Source organism: Carcharodon carcharias, chromosome 7, assembly GCF_017639515.1.
Source record: "Carcharodon carcharias isolate sCarCar2 chromosome 7, sCarCar2.pri, whole genome shotgun sequence".
Lineage (NCBI taxonomy): Eukaryota > Metazoa > Chordata > Chondrichthyes > Lamniformes > Lamnidae > Carcharodon > Carcharodon carcharias.
In genome coordinates, this window is record NC_054473.1 from 37,865,367 (window position 1) to 37,886,804 (window position 21,438).

The window sequence follows — 21,438 nt, forward strand, 5'->3', positions numbered from 1 at the left end:
TTATCTGCAGTACATTTTATATTTTGCAGCAGAATGGAGGAAACACACAGAATCATTTAAACATTTTCTGGATAAACTGATTAATAATAAATGCGTACATTTTTTTACTTTTGATGGAAAATGCTGCTAGTTTTTAAAGTAATGAGTCCTTAATACATGGACTGTACTTTGAAGCTCTCAAAATATGCTGATTTTCTTTCATTATAACTTTCAAAAAGAATCAGACTCTAAAATTAGACACTGAATTGTTGTAAGTGTAATTATGTAATATTATCAGAACAAACTCCATTTCCTTCTTAATCGTATGATCTGTAACATTAAACTGCATATTAATTTCAAACATATTAATTATACATTGGTTAGAGAAGAGAATTTTTTTAAGCCAGACTGTTTACTTAAATTTAACCAAATGTTTTACTGGGCTATTTTCATAGTGCGAAATTACAGTCTTCCACTTTAACTTTATAGTTATGTGAACAGCTGATTTTACTAATGCTGAGTTTTGCCAGTTTCCCTTACGCTTGAATTGTTACCTGAGCAGGCCCAAGGACTTGGGCCATCTGCTACATGTACTTATCAAATGTCCAGCTCCCAATGAGTATCAGTACTGCAGAGAGAATGTGAATTAAAATAACTGCACATATTCTTTGATCCAGTCTAGTGTTGGAAATATGTATAGCTCTATCAATTTACTTCTTGAAGTATGAATTGTTGTTTAATTATTACAAAGGAAGTAAATTTTGGCTCATCAAAGATACAATTACAACCTTTTTGTTAGAGTTAAATGACGTTTATCTTACGGATCTCATTACTGTTGGGCAAGATTAATTGTGAAGTATCAACGTTTGATTCTAGATTAAATCAAACATTTCTATTTTGCAGTCATTACAATCCCCATAGAGATCGATAACTTTTTTTTCAAAGAGATGAGTTTCCCAGCGACCAATAGAAATAATCAAATGTCAAGATTTCACTTTTTAAGACTTCTAATGTAACATACAGAATAAAACCAACATAAATCAAAGATTACTTAACAGGCAGCTAATACTCCAAAAGGTACTTTTGCATCAACTAATTAACACAATTGAAATATGCTGTACGAAACATTTTTACTTCACCCCATGCTTTTGGCAGATGGGTAGCAATGTCAGATTAAGTCCTAAATTAATCCCAGCTTCCAGTAGGCTCACTTTTCTCTGCCAAGCCAGGGTGATTCTTCTGTTGTCCTTCGAAAATCGTTCCACTCAGTCTGAGTATTCCAGGACAGACTTCCATCAGCAAGGTCCAGCTGGGTGATTCCTTGAGCTGGATTATATGAGGTGCCTTGGTGCTTTGTCCCCAACTGGACATTATTAGGCTGAAGGTGGAATTTCTGCTGTTACTTTCAGCGTAGAGACTAATAACTTTGAAAAAGATTTGTGAATTTCCAATGACGGACTGAAAGGATCACATGACTTCAAGATTTTGAGACTTTTACTGTAATAACCCAACGAAAAACAACATTGACTAAACACTATTTTTGTAAGTAACTTATGCTCTAAACTACAGAAAAATTTCCTCATTTAACATTTTAAACAGTTAAAAATCCCCTGCTACTGTTAAACTGTACACTGTCTCTTAAGTAAACATTTCATTCTCCCGGAAACGGTACAAAGCTATTTTCTGCGCCTGATGGCCTGCTTCCTTTTTCCTTTCCCAATTGGGTGACTTCTAATTCTAGAACTGACTTTTACTGTGAGGGTTACACTGGCAATTCCTTTCTTCCAGCCCAAGCTAAGGAAATCTCTCAGCCTTCTTTAAATCCTCACCAACTTGGTGTCTTCAACCTGAGTGCAAATTCCCATCCATGTTCTGCGTGGTAGCCAATAAGAGTCAGAATTTTCTCTGCTTCATGTGCAGATTTGATTGCCTCTATCTCCTACTCTCTCCTACAGACTGATTTATGTCTTTGAGTTTTAGGGATATCTTGGAAACCCTGTATACTGATACTACAATGGCTTGCTATGGTCTCTTCCCCTCCCAAAGCGCATCTCCATGGCAATGTGAATCACATTGGTCTTGTATCTAGGTAGAAATGCGAATTATCTATTCTCTAGACCCCCAGTTCCATTTTATCTTGGAATTATACATTGTTCAAAGTATAACTATTTATAAAACCTGACATTCCTAACACCTCCCTGTCAGAATTGGGGACTAACAGTCTATCTGCAGTCAGTACAATCACTTTTACCATTGTCTACATATGTGTAAATCTAGCACCTTCTTCCCAGCAAGACAGCCTGAGCCCCATTTAACCTTTACCAACCAAGTCCCCCAGGCTTGTTGACAGGCAGAATCCAGAGGAGGCCACATGACCCACATCATTCCTTTATTTACTTTAAATTAAAGAGACGGTCCCAAAACATAACAATCTTATAAACTTGTATAAGATTATAACTGGAAGTGCCGCCTCAGAGAGCTGCTGGCTAATTAAAGGCTGGCAGCTCTCAATGTTGCGGTAACACCAGTGGGAGCAATGGCTATTGCTGTTACTACACTTGGACGACGAGGAGGTGAGCTGTGATGGATTCAAACTTCCTAAGTGTTTTGGGGCTCAGTGAAATGGTTGGTGAGGCAGAGTGGCAGCCAAGATTTGAGAGGCCATGGGGGGAGGACATCCTGGGGAGAGGTTACACCTTGGGGGAGCCCTCTGATGGGCCTAAGGGGGCAATTAAGGAGGGCCCCATGACCACAATCAGCCTGAGAAGGGAAATCAGCTGGGCTAGCTACTAGATGTGGGCCTCTCATGCTGCCAGTTAAATGCTGGCAGTGGCAGGATGAGGCCTTATGTGGGCATTCAATTGGCCCATTGGTGGAGGGGCCACCCAATGTCACCCCTGCCACTGGAATCATTGCAGTAGGGGTAGGGGTAGGCAGCAGTGAGACAACCGGCTGGATTTAACGTGTCCCCTTGCCTTCAAACCCATTGGTGTGTGAACATTAAATTCATTAAATCTTGAAAAAATCCCATCAGTTCTGTTCCCTCTCTTTTGAATATAAAATTGACTTTTATAAGCATTCTACTTAGTTGTTAACACAAAAACAGTTCACCATGCTCTTCACAGCAGTAGTTGCTGCTTCCCACACAGCAGTAATTCCTATCATCTCTCTCTTTCTGTGTCTGCCTCTGTCTCTAAAAAAGCAGCTGACCTCTTTCTGTGTCAAATTGTGAAAACAGCCACCTGACTTCCCGTACGTTTTGGTTTGGATTTCTTTCCCCATGACAACCAGATCACATTAGCCTGACTCTAGACGGAAGTTTAGTATAGTCACGATCCCCCTTTCCAGGGAATTCTGTTTCATGTTAAATTACAGAAGACAGTTTAAAATATAACCATCTTCTTAAGTTCAACGTTCATGACACAGTTAATCTGCCGTTAAAAAAGTTGCATTCTTAGAAGATTTTGACTTAAGTATTTGAATTGGACTATTAACTGGATTTCAAAATGCTAACCTCTGCTGGCAATAAATTGTTTCATACATGCAGTTTTTGACTCTTAATGGGTTTGCAAAGTAATCATTATTTATTTGAATGGTAAAAAAGAAATTTTAATGAATTTTTCTTACCTAAATTCAATAACAAAGGAATAAGCAAAATAGAATACATACTGATTATACTTGGTTTTCAGTCAGTATTTAAACTGTCTCGTCTCATTTCCGCTTTTAGAAATATAACTCCTATTGGATGAAAGTTAGTTTAATTTTCAATCAGTCTTTCTTTTCCAAAATGACAATTAGCCTGAATGGACAATACTGTATCAATTTGAAAAGCTATACATACTGTTTATACTTTACTTTGCAGTAGCCCGAAAATGAGCTACTGAGGTTCATACAGACTAAAACTACTTCAGTTGTTTTGATTGAGGCTTTCTAATGTTACAACCGCATAGTTTAAAATTGTCTTGCCTAGTGGGTGGTGAGCAGATTGATAACTGCATGGTGCCTTTGCAAGCTGGAAATTGAAATGATAGAATATGAATTTCAGGTAGATATGAATAAAATTGAACATCACTGGGTAAAATAATCAATATACAAAATACAGTGAGTTGCTTATAAGATGAATTTATGTAAACGCTGTGGATTTTTCTATTAAATGTAGGTCAAATATGGGTAACAGTGCTAGTTTAACATTTCAACATTATTGATATTCAAGATTTATTAAGGTGTGCACTAGATAACATAAGGAGCAATTCATATGGAATCTTAGTTTGGAATTCAGCATTCTACAATAAGTGTTTACTGATATCAAAGGTACAATAATCATTTCATGATTTTATTACAGTTATGAAGAACCATATGTAAAACGGTAAATTGATATATATAGAAGGCATAATATGTTCACCTGATGAATGATTATGATATTTAATAACACATGACAACAGGAAGCATTCGCATTCGAGCCAAGGAAAAATGAGAGTTGGAAATCCTTTTTTCTGCTTCCTTGCTTCTCATTCAGACCCTCTGTCACAAGCACTGCACTATAATTCTGCTTCAAATATTCCATCTGAATTACAGTACCATATAGCCATGGATCAGATTATAATATGTCAGCCTTTATTAATTTTCTAAGTGTAACTTGTAAATGGAATGCACTTGTGTATAAAAAACCTGCTGTTCTGTGACATTCATGGTTTAGATTTGCTCTCTGCAACACAAAATACTGCACTCAATATCTTGAAAATGCAATAGCAATAAAGCTGATATCATTAGGGTTTTTACACTGTCTTAGGAATTTTATCAAAAAATGTCATTTTGTTACCTGTATCAATAATAGTAATACATTATTTAATTAATCAAGCATTGAATTTAATTATCGACTAACTGAAAAGTAATAACTTTCTCTGCTACCTCTTAGTTTGTCACTGCAATCCTTTGTTGTATGGTCTCTGGAATCACGTTGAGCATTTTTGGAATTGGTATGACTACACTTAGAGGACATGGCATAGGTATCCATCATTAGAGAATTAGTCGTTTGGTACTACAGAACTTGAATATTGCTAAAGAAAGAGACATACTATCGAAGCTTTTCATCTTGCACTCATTAGGACAACTGTGCAAGATAAACCAACAATAAAGAGAGTAACAATTTATACTGCATACTCATACTCTTCTTGTGCCCTGACGAGTGCAAGACAAGAAGCTTCAATAGCATATCTCTTTTTTCAGCAATACTCACGTTACACACAGGAGGGTGTTTAATTTAAATAACACTGATTTCTCCTCTCACTAGAATCAAAGTCTAATGGTGTATGCTTTCACAGAGTCAGCAGGCTGAAGATGGATGGAAAATAATCCACTTTTGCAATAGAGAGGGTTTCTATGAAGGGATAGGCACATAGGGCAGGATTTTGCCCTTGGCGGGGGTGCTCAGTGGGGTCACTTGGCACCCGCGATTGATACCATACTGCGATTTTATGCGGATGGGCCAATTAAGGCCCGCCCAGCGTGGAACGCGAGCGGCAGCACCAAGCACTGCCTGTGCGGGCTGGGAGAGTAGGGCCCATAAGGGACCAAGGGGGCAATCTATGGGTGGAGCTAGAGGACATCGCTAGAGTGTTGAATGAATACTTCACGTCCATCTTCACCCAAGAGAATGAGGATGAAGGTATTGAACTCGGGGAGAGAGACTGCGAGGTTCTTAAGCAAATTGATATAGGGAGTGACAAGGTATTGGAGGTGTTGACAGGCTTAAAACTGGACAAATCTCCAGGTCCAGATAATTTGTGTCCCAGACTGCTGAGGGAGGCAAGGGAGGAGATCGCAAGGGCTCTGACCCAAATTTTTAATTCCTCTCTGGCCACGGGGGAGTTGCCAGAGGATTGGAGAACAGCTAATGTGGTTCTGCTATTTAAGAAGGGTTGTAGAGATAAGCCAGGGAACTACAGGCCAGTGAGTCTCATGCCAGTGGTAGGGAAACTATTGGAGAAATTTCTGAAGGAGAGTATCTATCTCCAATTGGAGAGGCAAGGTTTGATCAGGGATAGTCAGCATGGCTTTGTCAGAGAGAGGTCATGCCTAACAAATTTGATTGAATTTTTTGAGGAGGTGACCAGGTGTGTAGATGAGGGTAGTGCAGTTGATGTAGTTTATATGGATTTCAGCAAAAGCCTTTGAGAAGGTCCCACATGGGAGACTTATAAAGAAGGCAAATGCACATGGGATACAGGGTAATTTGATAAGGTGGATTCAAAATTGGCTTACTTCTAGGAGACAGAGGGTGATAACAGGAGGCTGCTTTAGTGACTGGAAGCCAGTGTCCAATGGCATACCACAGGGATCTGCGCTCAGTCCCCTATTATTTGTCATTTATATAAATGACATAGATGACTATGTTGGGGGTAGGTTTAGTAAGTTTGCGGATGACACAAAGATTAGCTGGGTGGTTAACAGTGAGGTTGAGTGTCTTGGGCTACAGGAAGATATAGACAGGATGGTCAAATGGGCAGATAAGTGACAGATGGAATTTAACCCTGGAAAGTGTGAGGTGATACACTTTGGAAGGAGTAATTTGACAAGGAAGTATTCAATGAATGGCATGGCAATAGGAAGTTCTGAGGAACAAAGGGACCTTGGCGTGTGTGTCCATAGATCTCTGAAGGCAGAGGGGCATGTTAGTGGGGTGATGATAAAGGCATATGGGACACTTGCCTTTATCAATTGAGGCATAGATTACAAAAGTAGGGAGGTCATGTTGGAGTTGTATAGAACCTTGGTGAGGCCACAGCTGGAGTACTGTGTGTAGTTCTGGTCGCCACATTATAGGAAGGATGTGATTGCACTAGATGGGGCACAGAGGAGATTGACCAGGATGTTGCCTGGGATGAAACATTTAAGTTATGAAGAGAGGTTGGATAAACTTGGGTTGTTTCGTTGGAGCAGAGAAGACTGAGGGATGACCTGATCGAGGTGTACAAGATTATCAGGGGCATGGACAGAGTGGATAGGGAGCAGGTGTTCCCCTTAGTTGAAGGGTCAGTTACAATAGGTGTTTCTCACATGTCGGTGCAGACTTAATGGGTCGAAGGGCCTCTTCTGCACTGTGATTCTGTGAGGGGAGGGAGAGCGGAGCCTAGTGCGCAGTTTGCGCATGTGCAAGAAAGAGTGAGTTAATCTCCCTGAGGCACGGAGCTGCCTCAGGGAGATGAAGCACCCTTTGAAAAAACTTAATGAACAAAATAAAAGTGTCATAAAACATGTTCCCACATGTGACCCTGTCACATGAGCAGGGACATGGTTTTAATTCAAGTGTGAAATTTTTATTTTATTTTTATTTGCTTTAGGAAACCTCATCCCACCCATGGATGAGGTTTCCTAAAAAGTGCAAAGGCCGATTGGCCTTTTCGCCTGCCCACCAACCAGTAGGTTGGACAGGCAGCATAAATTTGAAATTAATTACCTTTTTAATGGCCTTAAAAGGCCTTTTAGTTATTGGTGGGCACGCTGCCGACTCCAGCATATGATCTCACCAAACGAAATATCGCGGGACTGCACAATGATGTCGCGACACTCACATGACGTCATCGAGCGTCATTTTACGCTTGGCTGGGTCGGGCACGCGTACTCCTGTCAAGCTCAATATCCTGCCTATAGAAATCATTTAATCTTGTAGGCAGTTCCAGCAGAAACAGCATAGATGGGGAGCCAGGCATTCAAACCTGGAACAGAGCTCTGGGTCTGTTGCTGCCTTCTAAATGAAAAACGGCAGTCTGCCTTTTTTCATCTCCACAAGGCAATATTACAGGTTCTAGCAGCCGGAGTGGGGGGCGGGCGGGGTGCGGGTGGGGGGTGGATTGTCATGTAACATGACTCCCTCTTCTCCACCTTGGTTTGGACAAAGAATGTACATTCCTGGTCTGGATTCTTGAGATGGTTAATGTCTTATTCATTAATAAGTTCAACAGAGGTTTCAGAGTCTTTGTCCTCACAGCTGGATCATCTCCATTGGCCAGAGCCTAGCCTGTAAAGGGCATTTGTTCAAGTCCTGGGGATTTGATGTTTAGTATTGCTGAAAAAAGAGACATGTTGAAGCTTTTTGTCTTGCACTCACCAGGGCACTTTGCAAGAATACCAATATAAGGGAAAAACAACAATTTATACTGTATGTGAAGAGAGTGCTGATTGGTTGGCAAGTGGACTCTGATTGGTAGAGGCATTGGCATGGATAATATGCCAGTGACAGTTAACTGTGAAGCACTGTTTGAAATTTAAACCAGGCAGCTTGACCTTAATTAGTCAAGTCATTGCCCTGAGGGATGAGTCAGCGAATGGCTGTCACTTGTTTTGTTTAGCTGAAACAGGCGCAATGTGTGTAAATATTCTTTCTGTCTGCAAAAAACAGGGCCCTGATTGCCACTTTGAAAGCGGACAGAAAGAACATTGAACCTGTTTCAGCTAAACAAAATGAGTAACAGCCATTCATTGACCAATCAGGGTCAAACTGCCTGGTTTAAGTTTTAAACAATGCTTGCCAGTTAACTGTCAGTTGCCATCACTGGTGCATTCTCCATGGCAAGACCTCCGGTAATCAGGGTCCACTTGCCAACTAATCAGCACTCTCTTCACAAATTGTTGTTGTTTTCCCCTTATAGTGGTATTTTTGTGAAGTGTCCTGATAACTGTAAAATGAAAAGCTTCGACATGGCCCTTTTTCAGCAATATTCTGTACTACCAAATGAGGCTTGATCTTTGCAGTCACAGGAGCATTAGTGAGTCTTGAGAGACAACGAGGTTGTTGCTGTTCTGAAGGCCAAAAGTTCATTTTGTAAACATCATGGGAGCTGCCTGGGTATCTTGCACAGACTTGCAGAATCTGCACCCTATGGTCATACACTATCTGCACGTTCATGGAGTGTAATCCCTTCCTGTTGACAAAGGCACCTGGCTCACCCACTAGCACCTTGATGACCACAAGTGTGCAGTCGACTGCACACTGGATGCGGGGAAACCCAGCAATCGCTGCACAGCCTCTGGCTCGCTCTGCCTGGCTGGTCTCGTCCATGCGGTAGTGAGTGAAAGTCAATGCACGCCTGAACAGAACAACTTTGATGCAACTGTGGACAGCTGATTGGGAGACTCCACAAAGATTACCCACCAACCCCTGGAAAGAGCCGGAGGCATAGAAGTTGAGGGTCATTGTGATCTTCAGCGCCACTAGCATGGGGTGTCCACCCACACAGTCAGAGCTGATCTCAGGGCCGATCATCTGACAGATCATCCCTTGAGAGGCAGAACCTCCTTTGGCATTGCACCTCAGACATATTGAGGTTGCTGCATCGCCGCCTGTAAACCCTGGCAGCAGGGTAGTGGCATCTTCTGCAGCCCCTTCCACCTTGGACTTCCTGTTGGCCCTACTCCCCTTGTGCCTGCACCTCTCCTCCCGCAGGTCGCTCCCCTGGAGGCTGAATAGGGGCACCTGGCCTCTTCCCCCTTCTGGCTCTCTCTTCCTCCTCAAAGGAGGTGTCTCCAGTGGAGACCACAATCCCCATTCCCAGGGTAAGGGAAGGTTGTCTGATACTTGGAAGGCCCCAAGTGGTGTGACATCTCCGGAGTCCTGAACTGAAGCCTCTTATTTCTGTCAAAGCAGCTCTAAGGCGAAGTGAAGTTGTCCTGTTCACACAAGCAGCAGCAGCAACTTATAAGCTAAAGTACTAACAACTCGCATTAGCAAGCCCACTCACCCTTCTTATCCCGCCCGTGGATGAGGTTTTAGAAAATGTGGCCTGCCCGTCTGCCCATTGCGCCCGTGTGACACCCTGAAAATCGCACAAGCTACGTAAACTCCGAGACAATTGGTGCCTCAAGGGCCTTAACTGGTCCATTAATTAATGGCGGGTGCGCCTCTGTTTTCATCGCACACCCGCCCAGCGAAATATCACGAGGGTGCACGGTGACATTGGGACGCACGCCCGACATCTTCACACATCATATTATGCTCGGGCGTGTCGGGCGCATGCCTGCACACCCAACGTAAAATCCTGGCCATAGAGTTAGATCTTAGCCCCCAACACTCATTATAGAATTATAGCACATAAATCATAGCCACCAAATAGTATCTTTTTAATATTAAACTGAGTGACATCCTTACTTCTTCTATTACGGAACTTGTTCAAAATGAAATTGCTTCTATTACTAAAGAGATCAAAGCTAATGATAAGTGGAAAAGTTAGGTAGTTATCACATCAGTTAGAACAATTATTCTTTCCATTTATGGTAATATTCAGAAGTAAAATAACTTTGGCTGATAAAATCCTTTGCTTCACAGCTGGAAATATGATAGAAATGAAACTTCAGCACAGGGGAATTAATATTTCTGCAGTGTTTGGATCTGTTCAATAAGGAAAATAATATTGAAGATTGCCGCTTTGAAGGCAATACTATTTCATATTACAGGTTATAGGAATTGACAATGTGGCTCCAATCTTTTATAAAACAACCATGATTTCTCCTAATTATGTTTTCATTCTTTAGCTTGCTGCCGGTTCTGACCGAGTTCTAATGACGACAATTGCAATGCCTGTGTTTAGCAAGAAAAATGAGACTGTGAGTATGTCTTCCTTGTGATTGACAATAATGCAGAAAATATTTTTGGAGAAGGAAGTTACAAAGGGAAAATGTAATCTTTTAGATTTTGCAAATAATGTGGGGAGACACTGGAAAAAGGTCATGCTGCTTTTGTATATATGCTGGCATCAGCTTAGAAAGGCATTGTAGGAGACCATAGAAGCAGGTAACCTGTTTCCTGGCCTATTACTGTTTTGTGGCTTGTTGAGGTGAGATGGAGGAAATGAGGCTGGACAGCAGGATGTGAGCGCTGAAGCTCAAAAACATTAATTAGGTGAGTAGGTAGGAGAGTGGTTGGTGAGTTTCAATTTTTTTCTGTCTCATGGGGCAATCGTTTAAGCTGGTACTGGAGAGACATAAGTATTGCATTAAATTTATAGCTTAACTAGTTAAACCACTTGACCACTACAGGAAATTATTGAGTGATATTTCTAAACCTAATTTCTTAAATAAAATAGTAGTAAAGATGGTAAGGTAGGTGATGTGCAGCAGCTGGAGCATGTGGGAGCTCGAGAACACCTGTGTAATCCACAGCAACAACATCTGCACTAAGTATCTGCAGCTCAAGGAGCTTTGGCTCAGAATCAATGAGCTGGAGCCTGAACCTTGGACACTGCATTGCATTAGGGAGAGGAAGAGTTACCTGAACACTTTTTTCAAGGGGCAGTCACGCCCCTTAGGCTAGGTACTTTGGATTTGGCTCGTGGTCAGGGACAGGAGAGTGTGACTGTGAGTGAGGAAGGTATGGGGATTCAGAAGGTAGCACTGGAGGGGCCTCAGCCATTGCAATTGTCCACTAGTTTTGCGGTTCTTACAGCTTGCGTGGGCCAGAGCAGGGATGGATGAGCAAACTGACCACGGCATCAAGATGCAGGGAGCCGTTCCAGTGGGGGGATCTAAAAGGACAGTATAGCTAGGCAGATAGATATGGTTATCTGCATCCGAGAGCAGGAGTCCTGAAGGCTGTGCTGCCTGCCCAGTGCCAGGGTTAAAGCAATTTTCTTGGGGTTGGGGAGGAACTTGGATTGTAAATGATCCAGTTGTCATGGTCCACACGGGTACCAACGACATAGGTAGGAATATGAAAGAGGTTCTGCTGAGGGAGTATAAGGGGCTAAATTAAAAAAACAGAACCACAAAAGTAATAATCTCTGCATTACTACCTTGAGCAAATTGGCATAGGATAAATAAAATTAGCGAGTTGAATGTATGGTTCAAAGATTGGTGTGGGAGAAATGGGTTTTGATTCGTGGGGCACTGGCATCAGTACTGGGGAAAGGGAGAACTGTACTGTTGAGAAGGCCTTCAACTGAACCATGCTGGGACCAGAGTACTGACAAATCATATAACCCGGACTGTAGAGAGGGTTTTAAACTAAAAGGGTTCACATGAGGGAAGATTTGGAAAGTTAATAAGAAAGGACAAGGCATTAGTGCACAGCAATGATACTGGAAATGATAACCAGCATGTGACAGGAAGGGACAGAACATACGAACATAAGAATGCACCAACAAGTAAGGTCAGAGTAGGCAAAAATTTTAAAAGGACAGAATTAAAGGCTCTTTATCTAAATGCTTCTTGTTTTCATAACAAGCTGGATGAACTGGTAGCACAAGTAGAAATTAATGTGTATGATATGATAGCTATTACAGAGACATGGTTGCAAGTTGACCAAGACTGGGACCTGAATAATCAAGGGTATTTGACATTTCAAAATGACAGAGGAAAAAGAGGTGGGGTTGCTCTGTTTCATAATTAGGGATCTCCCATTTAAGATAGAGATGAGGAGGAATTTCTTCTCTCAGATGTTCATTAGTATTTAGAATTATCTTCCCCAGCGAGAAGTGGGGGGTCAGGTCATTGAATATATTCAAGGTTGACTAGACAGATTTTTGATTGACAAGGGTTATGAGAGACAGGCAGGAAAGTAGAGTTAAGGCCACAATCATATCAGCCATGCTCTTATTGAAAGGTGGAGTAGGTTTGATGGACCAAATAGCCCTCTCCTACCCCTATTTCTAATGTTCTCATGTTATTATTAGAGATTAGAAGTTATATAAACATAAAATATTTATAAATTTTTGGTCAAAGTTAAGCATTGTTATTCTTTCATTGGGAAGTAATTGGATGGATGGTTTTCATATCTTGATAGCGCACACAAGGTATTCTTCTGGGTGTGGTTGGCACAGATGTTCCAGTAAAAGAGCTTTTGAAGGTTATTCCAAAGTATAAGGTAAGCCCATATGGAACTTATTTGACAATTGTGCAAATGTTACCTCTATCACAAAGACTTTATAAATACATCAGGGTAGAGCTTTCACAGGAGTTCCCCAATCTTCTTCCATATTTTTGGCTAAATCCCCAAAGAAAAAATGTAATTGGCCATTTACAATGTTTCCCTGAGGTTTCCAATGACTGCCCACCAAAGTCATAGCAGATAATTGGAAGAAACCTCACAGAAATTCCAATCGATTTTATTATGAAGTATTCTAGTCATGTTGCTCTGGAGATGATTAATGAGCATTAATGTTAAAAATCTATGTGGGAAGTTTACAAATCTATTGGAGATAAGCAGCATTCAAAGATGTCTGGGTCAACAGGCAGCATAAGTGAATGATAGCAGTGTTATAATTTAGATACATGAAAGGTGATGCATATTGCTTCAGTGGCAGAAGTGCTTTCAGAAGCAGGTGAGAACTTCATAAATTTATCCCATTACATAATGAGATGCCAGTTGGATTTTAGCTTGGCCCTGGGCAGGGAAGCCACCATGGACTGGTCAATGGAAGGCAAGTCAGCAGCTGTCAGGAGCACGAACACACCCGCCAAAGTAAATCAAATCTTCCTTTGTGTGTTCAGCCATGCTCCTTTAAACCCCACAAGGAGAGTCACTTTTACTCCTGCCTTGGTGTTTACTCCTGCAAGCCCCTCCCAGAAACATGACTTACCATCTTGCCAGCGAGCCTTCATCTGGTGATGACTGGTGGTCATAGGTAGCCTGAGCTTCTACTCCCTTCTGGTAGCCAGGCGTAATTTCCCTCCATTGTGTGCAGGCAGCTGACTGCTAGTGTGCTGATCAGGCCTAGGAGTTAGAATACCTAAGGCCCGAAGTATGTCCCTGTGAGCGTGCATTATGCTCGCCCTGCCCTCACTCACACAAAATCTGCTGGAGTTGAAATTAACCCCTAAGTGTTGATTTTCTTTTTTTTTGAGCTATTATTGTCAGCCCTAGTCATATTTAAAAGTTGAAATTTTAGTTGCTATCTTGGTAAGACCATGCAAATTTGAATGACTGGGGCGATTTGATCAACTTTAGCACAGGCAAATCTGAAATCTCTCACTGAGATTGCATATTTCAAAATATAAAGTTCACAATAGGGTCAAGTGTGCTTTCTTTGCCAGCCCTTTAAAAACAAAAATTTCACCTCAACATAATATGGCCACTGAAACACTCTTGGGCTACAGTTCTTGTTTGATCAGTGTTTGATTATGGAATAATTGCTGGAACACTTGGAAAACCACAGCCTACAATATTATACTAGTCCTATCTTTACATAAAACAAGCACAATATCTTTGTATGTCACAAAAATTGAGCTTTAGACAGTATCTCCGACCACATATGGCATAAAAAGAACCCAGGGCTGTCAAATAAACAGTGTCCTCTTAAGTGTTTAAATACATTGTTTCAGTAACTGATTGAAGACAGTTTTACTAGATATATATTGGAGTTCATAAATTAAGGAACACAATGTGTAATTAAATGGTTCAATATTTTATAAAAGAATGCAATATGAACTTGTATATGACCTTTATTAATCATTATGACATTGAAAATTCCTGCAAATGTTTACTTAACTTCACAAGGACCCATATCCTTTGTCAGAGAGGGTATTGCATTCAAAACTAGCAGAATTCAAACATTTTAACTCCCATTGGTTGATTTAATGACACAGCATTATGTTTAAAGTTAATGTTAAGATTTTTACTACATAGAAAAATATATTTAAATTCATTTTTGTTTGAATAATATTGTACGTATGTCTGAATGTAAAGAAAAATGGCAAATGATACTTTTATAGTAGGCACAAATAAAATTGTTTTGAGAACAATTCAGGTGGTAGCTCTCCCGAAGGAAGAAATATATAACCACCGTGTGTTACCAGGCCAGCTATTTTTCACTGTATACCCTAAAACAACACATTGCCACTCTATATCAACACAGCATCCTAGATTGTACATTCATTTTATTTTGTCTGCAGTTGTAACCCATTAGGCCCTCTATTCCTAATGAATCAAGGTGGTGTAACATGTACTTGAGATGGCATTTTTGCCATTTGATGAATTCTGTCCTATATTGTATCACTTGAACCTTAGAATCCTCTAGTCATTATTGCATCCAAATTTTGAATTTGATGCAAACTAAGCTCAGCTCTGAAGAAGTCTTACGGACTTGAAACGTTAACTCTTGTCTTTCTCTCCACAGATGCTGTCAGACCTGCTGAGTTTTTCCAGCATTTTTTGTTTTTGTCTAAGCTCGGCTTACATTTGAAGCATTTGGTCAGTAGTGATGTTAACTGAAAACGTCTTGGGACTTCCCTGCAGCTTGCTATCTTCTGTTTTATATCTCAGTTCACAGAATTTATGTCTTTCAAATTTCAGAAAATGTCTTGATACTGTCTGAAACTTGAATTCAAGAGCCTTGATTTTGTGAGTTCTTACATGGTCGGACAGGTGAAATGTATTATCAAAGCAGACCATCCAGCCACACGTGAAACAATGTTGTCAAGGATGCAGGCATGGCAACAGACCTGTGAATGAGACAAAATATGACAATGCAACACAACTAATTTAAAAATGAAAATAGTATTGAAAATTACAACACAAAAATTAATGGCTTACTTTTTCACATAGATCAGGAAATCCCCCTGAACTGTTCTGTCTCTGCCGTCGTTACTTCAAATGAAGCATGGGAGAAACCCCAGCTCTGTGGGTAAATGGCATTTTCGCCGCACTTGGGCTGTGTTGGTGAAGCCAGAGCTATTCTGAGCAATTTCTCAGCCATAATCAGTTTTCCCTTTATCAATATGAGAAACACTGTATTTTGAACAAGCTGGTAATTGGTGGTAGTTAGCTACTTTTAGCCAACTTGAGTTTGTGCTAAATGAATACATTTTATAAATGCTGTCTTTTAATAAATTAAAATAGTCATTGTGCATGCTGAAATTTTCACCTGGTGTTATAAGAATCTTTTTGTTGAAACTGTTGAGACTGCAGTTTTTTTTTTAATTGAATGACTGATATCAATGGTTCCAGTAATGTAAATGCAACAAATATGTTGATAAGATTTAGGAATGTCAATTTTTAAACATTAATGTACAGGATACTTTATTTCTCCCTTAAAGATAGTAAATTCTGATTAAAGATTGTTTTGCATATTTTTTAATTATAGCTAGGCATTCACGGATATGCTTTTGCAATCACAAACAATGGTTACGTCCTGACACATCCAGATCTGAGACCACTGGTAAGAAACATTTCTGAAGATTTTCTAAGGACTCTTATAACGTGAGTCAATTATTTGTGTAGTTAGCAACATACATCATGGTGAGCGGGGCGGGAGGAGAAGCCTTACTATAGATGCTTCAGCTACACTTGAATAGGGACGAGTCCTAGATAACAGAGAACATTGGAGGAGAATAGTGTCGTCAATCATATCAAAGGCTGCAGAGAGTTTGAGGAGGATGAGGAGGCACATCACACCAGCATCACAGTTACAGAGATGTTGATTATGACTTTGATTAAGGCCATTTTGGTGCTGTGGGAAAGGCAAAAACCTTATTGGAGACATTCAAACAAATTCAAACAAGTCCAATCAAATTGAAATGGCTTTCTAGAAGGATCACCCATCATTTAATTTTAGTGTATTTGGTGGTCAGGTTGATGCTAAATTATACTACCACATTCACATCTATATATACCACAGACTGAAACTAGTACTATTAATTGTCTTTCTCTTTATAATTTTTACGGTGCTGATTATTTTCATGTTACCTGTTTTAAGTAGAATCTAGATTGTTTTCTCTTTCTATATACCTGCATATAAGTTCACAAAGCCTTACCTTCAGTACTCCATTAGTTTCCCCAATATACTCTAAAAGACAGATATACAATTGTAAGCTTCAGGTTTACCATTAGGTGTGATTTTTAAGGAAAACTTAAAAATTACAAATTGAATTTTACTGTGCTAATTGTGTTTCATAAATGTCATTCTAGCATTGAAAGGGTTGCCTAAAAACATGTTTTCTAACTTCCCAACAAAAGCAGAAATGCATTTGAGATCATTTCGCTTGTGTGCTGTTCCATTTTTTAATGAAATTTTATTTAAATAGGTTAACTCTCTTAAGAACTAAGTTAAAAAATATAGTTTTATACATTATGCATTTATTTAGTTGTGTGCTGTTAGTCTGCACCAACAGAAATGTTGGGGTGAGTTTTATCTCACTACCCCTTCAGTTTTCAACATGAATTGGTTGGTAACAAATTATTTGTTTTAAACTGCTCAATGGAACTGACAACTGAATCAGAGGTCCTAAAATGAACTGCTACAGACTGATCCAATTAACATTTAAAATCCATTTGACAAGGAGTTTTTTATGGAACCAGGATGAACAAGATTGGTTGTTGTATCCCTATCAAAATTAAAGTATATAAATTTACGTGTTAAATAATGAACTAAATGTTCATTGTGCCTGTTATAAAATCATTCATGAATAGGCAAAGTCATCTCAAATATTGTGAGTTGTCAACTTGAATAAGAAACGTTATGGGCAGAATTTTGCCGTCGGTGAGCAGGGGGCGGAGCCCACTCGCCGACGCGTAAAATGACAGGGGATGACATTGGGGGAAACCCTCGACGTCATCCCGTCCCATTTAAATTTTCAGGAAGGCAGGGGCGCAGCAAAATCAGCTGCAGGCTGTTCCAATTGTCAATGGACAATTGAGGCCATTGGCAGGATCATTTAAACAATTAAAGGAGCTGCCCGTTCAACCCTAAGGTTGGCGGGCAGGCCAGGAGCTCCATGGCAAATAGAAAAAACATGAAACCTCATCCAGCAGCGGGATGAGGTTTCATGCAGGGTTTTAAAAATTTTAATAGTTATTCTGTAAATTATGAACATGTCCCATCTCATGTGACATTGTCATATGAGGGGTACATGTAAGGGATTTTTTTTTTCTATTTTTAATATTTTTCAAAGTCCAGGCAATCTCCCTGAGACTGCACTTAGCCTCAGGGAGATGTGTGTCCTTTCTGTGCACATGCGCGAAAGAGTGCACTCTCGCTTTTAGGGAATTCCCCCCCCAGCCTGCACAGGGAGTGCAAAGCGCTTCCCACCGGATGTAACACTGGGTGAGCCTTAATTGGCCCACCCACGTAAAATGGCGGTGCGGCCTGCTTCGCTGGCAGGGATAGGCTTCGCGCCCACCGGAGATTGGATCGGGCCCGCCTGCTTGACAGGCAGAAAATTCTGCCCTATAAGCTCATAAGGACATGCACTTCAAGTCCCTTCTGTTCCCCTACACTTCTTGGAATCCTACCATTTATCATGCATTACCTTGAGGTGTTTGTCCTCCTTGACTTCCGATGGTTCATTTAAATTTTAGGTGTAGGTGTTTTTATTGATAATCATTCTCCGCCTTAAAAATCATAGTTGTGTTTTCACAAGGAAATAGATGAAGAAGGCCACTCAGCCATCTTAATTCTTCTATCTAGTGAGATTCTAACATCCCTCGCCCATTGTAGTATTTATTTGTTTATTAAAGTTTCCATTGTTATTGCCTCCATTATTATATGGAAGTTTATTCCACATGTTGATTACTCATTGTGTGAAGAACAGTTTTTCTGATATCAACCTTTCACTCATTGATTGTGCAGTGTTCCTCAAAAGTGTTCCATTTGCAGTTCCTCAAATACTAAACTAGCTCTTACCCCAGCTCAAGGAGCTGGCACAGTTCTATGACCACCTCTTTGGCAAAACGTAGCTACCTCAGACACTGCTGCTGGCTGAAGTAGAGGTATTAGAAGTGCTGTCTGAAAATCCCGGGTGGGAAAACTCTCCTGTCCCGAGCTCTCTCCTCCTCCCTCTGTGAACAGCTTCTCCTCTCTGCTGCCTCTGTTCCATCTTCATGACATGTTGCAGCCCAAGAGAAACCACAACTATATTCCCCATGACTGGGAGCAAGTTTTCTGTTCCAAGGCCTTTCAAATCTGCATCACTTCTTCCAAAGGTCCAGCACCATTCCCTTCTGACTGAAAGAACTTCCATCAATTCCTTTGACAACACAGTACACAGTACTCCCACTGATTGCAGCAGTGAAAGAAAGTCAAGAGAAGCTCATCTAAAAGTTTTGTAGTTGTCTCTAAATAATACTAGTGGAGGAGTCTCTTATGCAGCTGAATGTATAAGCTGTGTGTGTTTAAGAGGAGACACTAACAGGACCTGCGAGGTCCTGTGACAAGTCAAAACGTCACGATATGCCCACTCTGCATGCCCACTGTATCACCCTTCAAAAGATGATGATCATTGCAGGCGCACTGGAAGTCATCCAGAGCAGATACCCTGCAATTTTTTTCTCCTTCCTCACTCATGTAGAGATAAAACAAGTGGTGCTGTGGAGCCAAATTTTGCGGTCTTTATTCTTTGTGCTCCTATAATCAATTATATGTTTTGGGGAATGTAATCACAATGTTCATTTTCAGCTTATTTGACAGTCTTCTAGGCATACATTGCCTGCATATTTTTTATTTACTGTGCAGATTATATTAACCTTGAAATGAAAATCTGATTTTCATCTCTACCTATCAACAATGATATGTTTAATGATACGTGAAAGGAAGTTCTGGCTTCAGTACTTCGATCTCATGCCACTACTAACTTTAAAAATCTATTCACCAGGAGCAGATAGATTTATTGCATTCTGTTATCAGTATATCAATCTGTCACTCTATGAACATGAACCTGTCAACTCAGTAACCTACAAACAAATCTAATCAGAATTTATGGGGATTAGTTCAAAATTCTTCACATTGGAAGTTTGTCCATTTTATAACTAGGCATTTGAATTTATGTTGAAATATAAAAGCTGGGCATACCACTGCCTGATCCTGCATCAATCATATTTTATAGAAAAATGCTATAAAATACAAAAATGAACATTTGATTATCAAAATAGTTCCATATATTTTGGTGTAGATCATAATTTCCAACATCAAAATTTTCTTTGTGACCTATCTCCTCAGGTTCGCATGAAAATAAATCTTCAGTAATCTCACCCCCATTTTAAAAATGTCCAAATTCTCATTGCTGGCTGATTGCTTTTAAAGCTGATTAGAATTTCCATCAACCTGCTGACTTGCTTAATAAAGAATTGAATTTTTCTTTTGCTTTTCTCCTCTTCCTGCAAGTATTTCCATATGCCCCTTTTTTGGCAATTAAGATTGGATAAGCTGCTCCTAGTGCTTGGTCTATATTTGTGATGATCCTTTGAAATCTTCCCATCATCAAGCTCACTAATATGAAGCTGTGGATATTCCTCTTCCCTCAGAGAAAGCTTGGGCAGAATTTCTACTGGCAGCCCCAATCTTGCTGTTGCCCTAACAGTTTTCTGGGTCACAGGTTATTACTACAAAGGGTGGGACCCAGCCACCAAGATGGAGCCTGCCATTGCCTAGGGTCAAAATACACAGTACTACAAGCATTCTTTAATCTAGGATCCTGAGGGAGAAAATTAGCAAGACCCTGGAAATTATATTTAAGTGCTCTATTGAGGGTAGTTGAGTGCCAGAAGACTGGAGAGTAGCCAATATATTACCAATTTTGAAAGAGGGGTACAGAGATAATCAGGGCAATTACAGGCCAGTTAAACTAACATCTGCGGTATAGAAAATATTAGCGTCTCTAATTAACGATGAAATTATCACATATCTTGCTATTGAGAAAATAGCTAGCAGAGATTTCAAAAAGGAGAATTTTGCTCGATAAATCTCAGAATTCTACCTGGAGGTAACATATGGTAAACAGGAGAAATGGATAAAGCATAGATGGAGTTTAGGAAAATCTTCAAAAGTGTCCCACCCTGGAAAACACAAAGGAAGATTAAAGGATATGAAATCAGGGGCAGGAAAGCAAACTGGATTAAAATATTTAGAATGGAGAAAACGGTGTAGGAGTTAAGGGCAGTCTTGTGGAAGGTGGGTCATAGTGTACCAAAGGACTCAATTCTGGAGCCACTTCTATTCATTATATATATATATAGGCCAAGAAAGAGAGAGTGGTGTTGAAATTTTCAAATGACACGGACTGCTTGTGTTGAATAGGCTGTTTTCTATTTTGTAACTTCTATGCGATTCTTTATGTTTTTTTTGATAGATCAGGTTGGCAGATTGAAGCATGTTCGCAGTCTATTAAGTGCTCAGATTTTTTCAAGCAGGAGAATCAGCCATCTGCCATTTGCACCTGAATTTCACCATTAAAATGGTTCTCCCAAATTCCGTTGTGACTTTTACTTGTTATGTATTTGAGAAAGTTGAATTATCAGGGAGGAGGAGAAAAATTGTAAGGTACAAGAAGGTGGCTGAATTTTCCTCTAAGGTAGATTCTTTTTCAGATGGGATTTCCATTGGTGGAACTTACATTACCATGAACCCAACCCATTTTCCTGGGTATGGGATCAATAGTTAAGCTCAGCAAAGTTCTAAGGATGAGAAATTGCCCACCACTGGGGGCAGGAAAAGGCCGTGGTTTAGTGAAGGAAAATCCAGTCTAAAATCTCACTGAGCC

The 21,438-nt window shown here is 40.2% G+C and overlaps 1 protein-coding gene across 1 annotated transcript in view; it reads left to right on the top strand.

Annotated features, from left to right (window-relative positions):
• cacna2d3a (calcium channel, voltage-dependent, alpha 2/delta subunit 3a) overlaps nt 1–21,438 on the top strand; it is a 1,018,794-nt gene that overhangs the window by 660,518 nt on the left and 336,838 nt on the right. Inside the window, exons 15-17 of the mRNA XM_041191614.1 lie at nt 10,507–10,578; nt 12,752–12,832; nt 16,050–16,124. Coding sequence (XP_041047548.1) covers nt 10,507–10,578; nt 12,752–12,832; nt 16,050–16,124 — 228 coding nt within the window. The remainder of the gene's footprint in view (nt 1–10,506; nt 10,579–12,751; nt 12,833–16,049; nt 16,125–21,438) is intronic.